The sequence below is a fragment of the Giraffa tippelskirchi genome, chromosome 2 (assembly GCF_054371585.1).
Source record: "Giraffa tippelskirchi isolate mGirTip1 chromosome 2, T2T-mGirTip1v1.2.pri, whole genome shotgun sequence".
NCBI classification, from domain to species: Eukaryota; Metazoa; Chordata; class Mammalia; order Artiodactyla; family Giraffidae; genus Giraffa; species Giraffa tippelskirchi.
This window is the reverse complement of record NC_137276.1, coordinates 237,441,340-237,453,640: the sequence shown is the minus strand read 5'-3', so window position 1 is coordinate 237,453,640 and position 12,301 is coordinate 237,441,340. Positions and strand designations below refer to the sequence as shown.

At 39.4% G+C, this 12,301-nt stretch overlaps 1 protein-coding gene across 1 annotated transcript in view; it reads right to left on the bottom strand.

The window, feature by feature from the left end:
• Positions 1–12,301, bottom strand: part of KCNH8 (potassium voltage-gated channel subfamily H member 8) — a 444,159-nt gene that overhangs the window by 97,390 nt on the left and 334,468 nt on the right. Inside the window, exon 8 of the mRNA XM_081573380.1 lies at positions 5,806–6,003. Within this exon, the coding sequence (XP_081429506.1) occupies positions 5,806–6,003 (198 nt within the window). The remainder of the gene's footprint in view (positions 1–5,805; positions 6,004–12,301) is intronic.

Below are 12,301 nucleotides of genomic sequence, written 5' to 3'. Positions count from 1 at the left end.
ATGAAATTAACACCAAAGACCCACACTGAGGAAACTACACAAATACTAAATGTAGAACTCACTGGGATTTCTCAGCGTGAACAGACCTATGGGATCCCCTCAGATGAACAGATGGTATATTATCAGCATTCCAGACTCCCTGGGTTCATCTCATAATCACTAACTAGCACCCTCACCAAAGGTAACCACATTATAGATTATATTGCAATCAGTAAGTTTTGCCTACTTTTTAACTTTCCTTAAACAAAATCCTACAACAGGTACTTATTTGTGTCTGTTTCCTCTGTTCAGCATTGCGTTCGTAAGATTTATCCTTGTGGTCACGTGACACAACAGTCCACCCATTCTCGTTACTGTATGGTGCTCTACTGAACAGTCATTTCACAATTTACTTACTTATTCTCCTATTAATGAGCATTTCCACTTTTCAATTTTTTCAGCAGTGCTTCTACATGTATGTCTTTTGATGTGTCTATGTATGATTTTTTGTTGGATATACCTTCAAAATGGAATTGTTGAGTCACAGAAAATAGGTATGTTCAGACTTGGTAAATGCTGATGACTCTTGTACCAATTGACACACGTTAGAGGGGAAGTCCAGACGTCCCACATCCTCTCAAACTCTTAGGGTGGTCAGTGTGTTTAAGTGTACCATTCTGGTGAATGAAAATACTACCTAATTTTGATCTTAATTTGTATATCCTAGATGAATGAAGCTGAGCAACTCTTTTATATGATTATTGTTTATTCTGGTAGGGAAATCTATGTTTCAAGTGCTTAAAAATCTTTAACACATTTTTTTAGTTGTCTGATCTTATTGATTTGTAAGGGTTCTTAATATATAATAGATGTTTGTTTTTGCAAATAACTTCTGTCCTGTGGCTTGCCTTTTCACATTCTTAATAATATCTTTTGATAATTAGAAAAGGCTTCCCTTGTGGCTCAGCCAGTAAAGAATCCACCTGCAATGTGGGAGACCTGGGTTCGATCCCTGGGTTGGGAAGATTCCCCCAGAGAAGGGAAAGGCTACCCACTCTGGTATTCTGGCCTGGAGAATTCCATGGACTGTATAGTCCATAGCATCACAAAGAGTAGGACATGACTGAGAGACTTTCACTTGATAAATAGAAGCTCTGAAATTCAATTTATTACACTTACTTTTGTAGATATGGCTTTTTGTGTCATGCTTAAGAAATCTTTGCCAAACCCAGGGTCGTGAAAATGCTCTCCTATGTTATCTTTTAGAAGCTTTAATTGGATCAAAATCCATCTGGAATTAATTTCAACTTAGTTTTAAGAGTGGTCAAGTTTGTTTTTCAACATGCAGAAATAAGAAGACATACAGAAGGCCAACAAACATGTGAAAAGATGCTCAACATCACTGATTATTAGAGAAATGCATATTAAAACCACAATGAGGTATCACCTTGCACTGGTCAGAATTGCTGTCATCAAAAAATCTACAGACAATGAATGCTGGAGAGGGTATGGAGAACACAGAACCCTTTTGCATTGTTGGTGGGCATGTAAATTGATGCAGCCACTCTGAAGAACAGAATGGAAGTTTTTTAAGGAACTAAAAATAGAGCTACCATTGACCTAGCAATCCCTGCACTCCTGGGCATACCCCTGGAGGAAATTATAATTTCAAAAGATACAGGTACTCTGCTGTTCATTGTGCAACTATTTACAACACCCAGGACAAGGAAACAACCTAAACGTCCATCAACAGAGGAATGGATAAAGAAGATGTGGTACATATATATAGTGGAATATTACTCAGCCATAAAAAGGAATGAAATTGTGCCATTTGCAGAGAGGTGGATAAACCTAGAGACTGTCACACAGAGTGAAGTGAGTCAGAAAGAGGAAAACAAATATTGTATACCAACACATACATGTGCAATATAGAAAAATGGTACAGATGAACTTATTTGCAAAGCAGAAATAGAGGCACACGTGTGGACAACAAACACGTGAACACTAAGGAAGGGGGAAGAAGGCGGGAGGGACTGGGAGATGGGGATTGATATATATACACACTATTGGTGCTATGTGTGAAATAGGTAACTAATGAGAACCTACTCAGGGGACTCTACCCAACGCTCTTTGGTGATCTAAATGGGAGGGAAATTAAAAAATGAGGGGATATGTTTACAGAGAGCTGGTTCACTTTGCTGTACAGCAGAAATTAACACAACAGTGCAATGCAGCTATGCGCCAATGCAAATTAATTTTAAAAAGTGTCATCATTTCTCCCTGGTACTACAGTGTCGCCAGTGTCATAAAGTGGCCATACGTTTATGGGCAGGTTCTTGCACACTCTTCTTTTCCATTAGCTTAGTTATCTATCCCTGAGGCAACACCATACTTTAACTACTGTGACTTTGTCCCACAGCATGGTATTTGCAGCATAAATCTTCCAATTTTGTTCTTGTTTATGAAACTTTGCAATACAATATGCTTCTTTACTGCTTGCATTCTTTTTAATTTTGCATTTCCCTTGATTTTTTAGAAACAGCTTGTCAGTTTTCAAACAGGCTCATACATACAGGCAAACACACATTTACTGGGTTTTTTTAAATTGAGATTGCATTGACTCTTAAGGTTGATTTGAATAAAACTAGTATGTTTACCACGAAAATGAAAGTGTTAGTGCTCAGTCGTGTCTGACTCTCTGAGACTCCCATGGACTGTACAGTCCATGAAATTCCCCAGGCCAGAATACTGGAGTGGGTAGCCTTTCCCTTCTCCAGGGGATCTTCCCAACCCAGGGATCGAACCCAGGTCTCCCGCATTGCAGGTGGATTCTTTACCATCTGAGCCACCAGGGAAGCCCCAGAATACTGGAATGGATAGCCTATCCCTTCTCTAGGGGCTCTTCCCAACCCAGGAATTGAAACCGGGTCTCCTGCATTGCAGGCGAATTCTTTATCAGCTGAGCTACAGGTAAGCCAAAACGCAGGCATATCCTTCCACTACTTTAAACCATTGGTAAATTTTTCAATATTTTGTAGTTTTCTGTGTAATAATATTGCATATTTTAAACATCTGTTCCTGTGTATTTGATGTTTCATAATTCTTTTCTATATTTCATTGTCCACTTGTTTATTACTAATATAGAATACAATTGATTCTTTTGCATATTGACTTTATATTCATCAGCCTTCCTAAATTTACTTATTAATTCTAAGAGTTGTTGAAACTTTTAGGGTTCCTCCTTTGTTTTGGGTGCTCTCAAAATTTACATAGACTTGTCTCGGTACGGATCTTTTTTCCATTATTTTTGCTTCTCTTCAACAGCTTAAAATATTCTTCGCATAAATCGGTGATATGCACACTCTTTAATTACAGATGCCATGTAGAGTATTTTCTCTCTTCTCCTCACTCAGTTTCTGAGAGCCTCTGCCCCAGATAATTATCTGCGGTTTTGACACCCACCTGCAGCATTTAATACCGCTCCTGCCTGCTTTTGTAGTAAATATTGTGTCCCTGTCATTAGCAATCTCATAAGTCTGTGTGGGGGTCCCTATTAAGATATCTCAGTGTTGACTCCATGGTAATGCATACTTTAAATTAAAAAATAAATTATTTGTACATATTTTTAGAAATTCAATGAATAAAATAAATTTGCAGTATATAATGAAATGGATATCTTACCAAAAGTTTGCTAGGTTTTAGTGAATCCTGGCATTTAAATTCAATAAACCTCTGCTGTCTTATATCTAAATTAGGGTGCTAATAACCTCTATTTCATAGCGTTACAAGAATTAAATGAACAAAGTATTCAATATTGTGAGCTCTTAGGATTAGTTCTCAAAACTGTGCCAGCAATTAGTTAAACAGGAAATATTAAAATGAAGGCATCATTTCTCTTAGCCTAGGGTAATTGTCACAATAATACAGCTATTTCCCACAGACATAAATTTGCAAAGCTTTATTTAATAAATTCAAGTTACCTAGATGTCATTTGCCATTCAAAACCAATGGCTTCCTAAGTTCTGCTAAGTTACCCAAATGCTTTAATGCCATTTACAAATGAGTACTGGTTTTGCACCTGGGTAATTTGCTCAATAAACATTTACCAAGTGACGGAGTGGCATTATCTGAGTATTTCCCACATCTTTGGGCTTTGTGACTGGCTTAGCTTCTACTTACAGGGCATAGCAGGGAACTAGAATATCCTCAGCAATTTCTAATTCAGGACCGCTTACACTAGAGTCCGTGAATCAATAGGAAATAAGCTTCATTATCTAACATATTCTTCTAATGTCAAATTTGTAGGTTAAACCTTGAGCATTTGAGCATTTCCAAAACATTTCCATTAGGAGTAGAAAAAACATGGGCAAATATTAAATCAGTAGAGACTGTGTTTGTTTGCAAAGTGCTTGTCATTCTGCTGGGCTGAAAGATGGGCCATCAAAGAGAGCGGCAATTATATAAGCCATAATACCGGGTATAAAATCGCCACCATGGGATCTGGCACATTACAGCTCTTCAGAAAATGAGAATTCCTGTTCTCTGCTCCCTAGGCTGTTACTGCTCCACCTTGGCCGAAAGCCTGTTCCAAGCGCTGCAGTCCCAGCCTGCTACTTCAGCTACTCTGCCTTTCCAAGAAATTTTCTGATCCTTGGCCCTGTTTCTCGCTGCTTCTGAACTTCCTAGCTGATTTGGCACTCAGCATATCCTGCCTGGCATTGTTTAAACTCTTTCCACACATTTCAGCTGATCCCTTTCAAACTGACCCCAAACACCTTGAGGGAAGGTTCGCCTTTATGCTGCCCTGGTTTCAGGGTAGGTTGGATGACTCACTGTGTGAAGTCTCAGCGTTCATCTCACATCTATGCAAGGAAGTTGGTAGAAACCATGCTCTGTAATAAGATTCAGCCTCATATCAGAGGATATGATAATCCCAGTTAATATCCACATACTACTGCATATAAAATAATCAACAAAGACCTACTTTATCACACAGGCAACTCTACTCCATATTCTATAATAACCTATATGGGAAAATACTCTGAAAAAGAATGGATATATGTATATACATCACTTGGCTATACACCTGAAAGTAACACAACACTGTAAGTCACTTATGTGTGTGAGTTCTAAGTTGCTTCAGTCGTGCAGGACTCTGTGATCCTATGGACTGTCACTCAACAGGACACCTCTGTCCATGGGATTCTCCAGGCAAGAATACGGGAGTGGGTAGCTATGCCCTTCACCAGAGGATCTTCCCAACCCAGGGATCGAACCCACATCTCTTATGTCTCCTGTGTTGGCAGGTGGGTTCTTTACCATTAGCACCAACTGGGAAGTCAAGTCAACTGTACTCCAATATTAAATGAAATTAAATTAAAAAAGAGAATGTGATATAACACACTTTTGAGGGAACTATACTTAATATTCTATAATAAAGTGTAAGGGAAAAATCTAAAAACAGTATATATATATATATGCATGTATAACTGAAGTGCTGTGCTGTACGCCTGAAACAAATACAAAATTGTAAATCAACTATACTTCAATTAAATATATATATATATATACACACATTTAAAAAATCAACCATCAGGTAAATGGTTATTTCTTCATCTGCCCGAGCATGGAATTCTTGAGATCACAGACTCTCACTGCTACTCTGCATGTATACTAAACTGTTGGTCAGTGATTTCATTAATGCCTTTAGGCTCTTCCAGTGGAGACCAATCCACACGTGCTTGGTCTTAGGACAGAGAAATCAGAACAGCAGCGGCTTGGCAGCTCTTGTTCCTTATCCTGGCCTAAAGGAAGAATATTCCTTACCACCAATCAGCATGGTGCAGATGGAGAAGATCTTTTCTGCATCTGTGTTAGCAGAGACATTCCCAAACCCAACACTGGTGAGGCTGCTGAGCGTGAAGTACAGAGCGGCGATGTAGGCACTTCGGATTGACGGCCCGCCCAAGGTATTGTTCCCATAGTAGGGAGACTCCAGTCTCTTCCCCAGCTCATGGAGCCAGCCTGCAAAGGAGGAAAAAGACGAGCCCGTAAGCCCTCCAAATAAAGTCCCAGTGTTAGCGTAATGATGAATGAACATTTTAGGATGCACCAAGTTGCTCGGGAGAAAGAACGTTAAAAGGAAGTTAGAGGCAAGGAATTAGATTCCGTGGCTCTAGAAGCAAGAGCATCACTTTCATACAACTTTTTTTTATAACACACACAGTAGAGAAATATGCATTTAAGAGTGGATTGGTGGTCAAAGCTGAACAGCTATCCTAATGCAAGAACTACTGTCAGTGACAGATGTGGATATTTCTAAGCTCAGTAACAATGTTGTATATTTCACTAGCCATTAAGCTTATTTCCCAATTGGAACTTTAAGAAACAAAGGAGTTGAGTTGGTATTTTTCAATCCTACATGATAGTAAATAGCAACCAACACAAAAATCTAGACTTCAGACAGGCAAGATGTATTTCTATCCTATACTAACTTTCCCTACTTTATTCCCTTGACATGTTGCATGCTAAATCGCTTCATCCTGTCTGACTGTTTGTGACCCCATGGACTGCAGCCCACCAGACTCCTCTGTCCACAGGGATTCTCCAGGCAAAATACTGGAGTGAGTTGCCATTTCCTACCTTACAGGTCTTAGTTCATGTTTTTCTCAAGAAGTCTTCTTTGCAACCTCATTCTGCTTTTTGGGGGAGACCAAGAGGTCCCTATAAAAGAACTGGAAGCTACCATACAACTGTTCCACAATACTGGGGTATCTATGTATCAAAACTTATCTAATTAAATGTCTCAAATAAGTGCATTTTATTATATATCAATTATACTATCATCAAGCTATAATAAAGCTATGTTAATAAAGGGAAATAGCAAGAATAATATTAATAATAGTACATTAGAAACACAACACAGAGACCACTTAAAAATAAAATCCTTTATTAGAAATATTTGCCCTTTAAAATTTTGTTTAAAAATTCTATGTGTGTGTGTGTGTGTGTGTGTGCGTGCTACAAAGCACTATGACAACTCCCTTCAACCCACAACATCCCTAAGACTTTTGTAAGGGATGTTATTCACTGACCACTATTTTCTTATTAACACTTCATTTAGTGGTTGCTCAAGAAGAGATGGAAAGTCATTACATTATTTAAGTAGTAATAATGCTGTCATTACCAACTAAGGTTACAGAGTGTGGAACTGTGCCAGGTAATTAAAATGCAAATTTGAAACAACAGGGCTCCTTGAGACCAAGGAGAGATGCTTAGTGGCAAGTACTCTGTTTTGCTTATCCTGTCTCTAGAGAGGTGTTTATCAACTATCAGCTTGGCTCAGAAATATCTAGAGGGCTTCTTAAATAGAGGCAAGCAGATCCTGTCCCTGGAGTTTCTGGTAAGGTGCATGGGAAGGCTCTGGAGAAGGGCTGAGAATTTGCCTTTGCACTGGGTTCCCGTGTGACGCTGATGCTGCAGATCTAGGGAACCATGCTTTGCAAAGTCATCCTCAATGCTGGTCGCAGCAGGAAAACTTACACACACACACACACACACACCAAGGGTCACCTCCATATATGGAATCAAAACTTGTGGTTCTGAGATCAGGTACTGGGATTTTTAAAGTTCCCCAGTAGAATCTGATGTGAAGACAGAATTTAGAACTACTACTCCAGAACTGAGCAAAGCCTCTAGCAATAGTAGAGTTTACTAAGCGTTATTTATTTATTTTTTTTTTTGCTTTTTATTTTTTTTTTTATTATTATTTTTTTTTATAAATTTATTATTTTAGTTGGGGGCTAATTACTTTACAATATTGTAATAGTTTTTGCCATACATTGACATGAATCAGCCATGGGTTTACATGTGTTCCCCTTCCCGGACCCCCCACCCACCTCCCTCCCCATCCCATCCTTCTGGATCATCCCATTGCCCCGGCCCTGAGCCCTTCTCACATGCATCGAACATGGAATGGTGCTCTGTTTCACATATGACAATACACATGTCTCAATGCCATTCTCCCAGAACGTCCCACCCTCACCTTCTCCCTCAGAGAAGTTATTATTTATATTATAAGCGTTATTTTTAAAAGTGAAGTTATTATTTATATTATATATATTTATATTTATATTATTTATATTTATTTTATTATTTATTATATATATATATTATATATATTATATATATTATTTATATTATTATATATATTATTATTATTATTATTATTATTATTTATATTATTTATATTATAAGCGTTATTTTTAAAAGTGAATGAATTAATGAACATATAAATGATTCTGTGGGCTTCGCTTGTGGCTCGGCCAGTAGAGTGTGCCTGCAATGCAGGAAACCCGAGTTTGATTCCTGGGTCGGTAAGATCTCCTGGAGAAGGAAATGGCAACCCACTCCAATAGTCTTGCTTGGAGAATTCCATGGACAGAGGAGCCTAGCGGGCTGCAGTCCATGGGGTCACAGAGAGTCAGACACAAATGAGTGACTAACACACACATAACACACACACATAAATGATTCTTGCCCTCTGATGGTATGAGGTTGTACAACATTGATGCAATGTAGCATTTGTAAACTTGTGCTAGATTTATAACAAAGTGTAATGAAGGGGTTGTTTTTTTTTTGATGATAGAGAATAATAAAAGGAAAGTTAAAGATCATGAAAGCTGATGCCATTCATAAGCTATGATCATTTATTCCATCTGGAAAAGAGGAATAAACTTGACATCTAAACACAGATTTAAATTTGGACTCTTCCATTATAGTCTGTGGGAATGGCTAACTCCTTTCTGTTTCACGTTTCTCATTTGCAACTTGTACAGTTGCAATGGGATTAAATCAGATGCCACATGAAGAAATGTCAACCCCTTTAGTGGCAGAGGTTTAGTGTATTGTATCTTGTTTCTCTCTCTTTCTCATGGTACTTAAATTGGAACAGAAAGTAAGAGGAAATATGAGATCAGGAGTGAATTCTAAAGGAAAAGGAAGGTGGCGACTAAGTATATTTGGAGAATCCATGTGTGGCATCTGATAGAACTGAGCATCTGTTAACTAACAGAAACGAGAGGAGAAAACCTAGGGGACAGTAATTCTTAAAATGGTGGGACTTATACATCCATTTGTGAATCTGAAAAAACATGGGCTCCTTTTCCCAGGACAAAGCCCGTGTGGAGACATGGAAACGATGTCATGAACATTTTCAGGTGGTTCATGGCCTCTCTGCACAGGCCTGGTCCGAGGGCCCAGATTACAAATTCTGCTCTAGAATTTCAAGTGGAGCTTCCCTGTGGCTCAGAAGATAAGGAACCTGCCTGCAACTCAGGAGACCTGAGTTTGATCCCTGGGTTGGGAGGATCCCCTGGAGGGAATGGCAACCCACTCCAGTATTCTTATCCTTCAATTAAAAAATAAATAAGTGAAAATAAAAAGAATTTCAAATGAAGGAAAGTAGGAAGTGGTAAAGCATGATTTGGTAAAATCTGGTTTAATCTTGTATAGAAAAAGACTTAGATATAAAGACAACTTATCCAAGATTAATTAAAGAGATTACAAATCAAAACACATGTACATTTATATGCACTGTAGGGGGAGAGTCAAGACAAGTAAGATCAGGAAGCAGAGGTGATATTTGGACACATATTGTACTCAGGATGCTGATTTCCGCAGAGCAGGGCTCTTATAGGCATTTGACCCAAGCGCTGTCAAGTACGGGATTCCCTGGTAGTTCAGCTGGTAACGAACCCACCTGCAATGCAGGAGACCCCGGTTTGATTCCTGGGTCGGGAAGACCCACTGAAGGGACAGACCACCCACTCCACTATTCTTGAGCTTCCCTGCTGGCTCAGCTGGTAAAGAATCAGCCTGCCATGTGGGAGACCTGGGTTCCATCCTTCAGTTGGGATGATCCCCTGGAGAAGGGAACGGCTACGCACTCCAGCATTCTGGCCTGGAGAATTCCATGGATTAGTCCATGGGGTCTGTCAAATCCAGCCAACCACAAGACTGAGTGGCTGGTGGCTTAGCGCTTCTCATGTGGCTTTCAAATAGTGTTCTGAAAGGGATGTCATGTTTCTGCTCAAAAAAGTGACTAGAGGGAATAGTCAACAAAGTGATTGTCCCTTGGTTTCATGTTGGTCATCACCACTAACATGGGGAATTCTTAGCAGCTAAAAAAATGTCATTTTTCCTAGAGAGTAAATATTGCATATGATCAATTGTTGTTTTAATTGATGAGCAGAATGAAACACCACCACCACCACCACCGTCTACTCATCTTGAATTAACGTATCCATTTGCTTACAGAACCCCAAGTTTTCTCGTTAAAAATAAAACACTTAAGAATTCTCCAAACCAAATCAGTTTTCATAGAATTTCATTTCCTTAATAAAATAGGATAAAATTTTGTGATAGGCCATACAGATTACATTAGATTATACGCTCCCTCTACTCCTGTTCATTTACATGTGTGTGAAACTGGCTCAGAAGCAATTCAGGGAGCAAAACACAGACAAACAACAGTCCTACTTTTGTTGACAACTCTCTTCTGTCGAGCCAACTGTTCTAGTTTCAGAGGCATCTTGTTTTTTCCTCAAGAAGGATTGCTACTAAATTGTGTTACAGCTGATGAAACAGAAGCAATAATAGTGATGAAAAAACCTGGTAACACCGGGAAAGGAGGTAACACCCACAAATCCAGGGATGGGCTCTGTCGGCTAAATAAAACTTTTTCGCAGAACAGCTTGTCCGAAATGAGAGCACATGTTCCACTGTAACAAGACAACACGTCATGGTACTGTACAGAAGAAGCAGTTTCACCAATTTGGAAGCCAATCTTTTTTTAATCTGGAGAAATTTATCTCTAAAAGAAGGGATGTCCTAGAACAGTCTGTCTGCTTCTGCTCAATTTTTTCCCTAAAGAACATTTTCAAAGAAAAAGCATACACAAAATAAAGTAGAATCTAAATATACTAAACACATTGCCATCTGATTAAAAACAAAAGATATCATAAAATAATTCTGTCATTACCAAGACAGTTTAGATGAATAAAGTAGATTTATGAAATAAATTTAAATTTCAAAGACAGAATGCCTCTTAAAGAGCATGCTCAGAAGAGCCTATAATTAAACATGATAATTCAATCCATGTATTTTTCATTGCATACTTACCATGGCCCAGTATTTTGCTTAATTATATACTTATAACTCTAAAAGGCAGTTTCTTATTATTTTACTATAGGTTTCCTACAATCATATACTTACTTTTATCATACATATATGTGCATTCACAGTTTATACAGGTATGACCTGCTTTATAGAATAGATGTGTTCCTGAAAAGGTTAGTTTATATCTGTATTTGGTAAATTAACAGATAGTTTAGCTTTAATGAAAGGAATGGAAGCAGGTTATTTAGGGAAAGCCTATGAGAGGGTGGGGCCAAGATGGAAGAGTAGGAAGTCCCTAAGGTCACTTCCTTACATGGGCACAAAAAGAGTATAAATACTTAAAGAGAAACTTTGGTGAGAAAGACCAGAAGATAGCAGAAAAAGATATTTTACAACTAAAAATATAAAGAAGGAACCCTACTGAGATGGGTAGGAGGGCTGGAAACGGTGTATAGTCAAGACCTACATCCACAGGTGGGGGATAATGACAATTTCAGCAGTTCTACTCAAGAAGTGACAGGTCAGAGCCCCACTCCAGGCTCCCCAGTCCAGGGTCCTGCACTGGGATGATAAGCATCTAAATCATCTGGCTTTGAAAACCAACAGGGCTTACTTTCAGGAGAGCCCACGGGCTGTGGGAAATAGAGACTCCTCTCTTAAAGGACATACAAAATCTCACACAGTGCAGGACCCAGGGCAGAAGCAGAAAATTGAGAGGAGCCTAGATTAGACCCGTCGTCTGATTTTGGAGGGTCTCCCAGAGAGGCAAGGGCTAACCAGAGTTCATCCTGGAGACACAGTCACAGGCAGCAGCCATTCTGGCAAACTTGTCTTACCGCATGGACATGGGTGCTGGCAGGTGCTAGCTTGGAATCCTCCTTCCGGCTCATCAATGTGGGACACAGCCCAACCACCAGCCTGTCAGCACCAGTGCTGGGACACCTCATGCAGAGCAACTAGCCTGGTGGGGACACAGTTTCACCCACAGCGGGTTGACTGTCTCAAGACATCCTGAGTTCACAGCTGCGCTGGGACCCGGTCATACCCAGGAGTAGCTAGCAGCCTCCACACACAGCAATTAGCCAGCCGGAGGGCCAGCCATGCCTAGTAGACTACCCCCAGTACCGCCTGCCAGAAGAGAAGG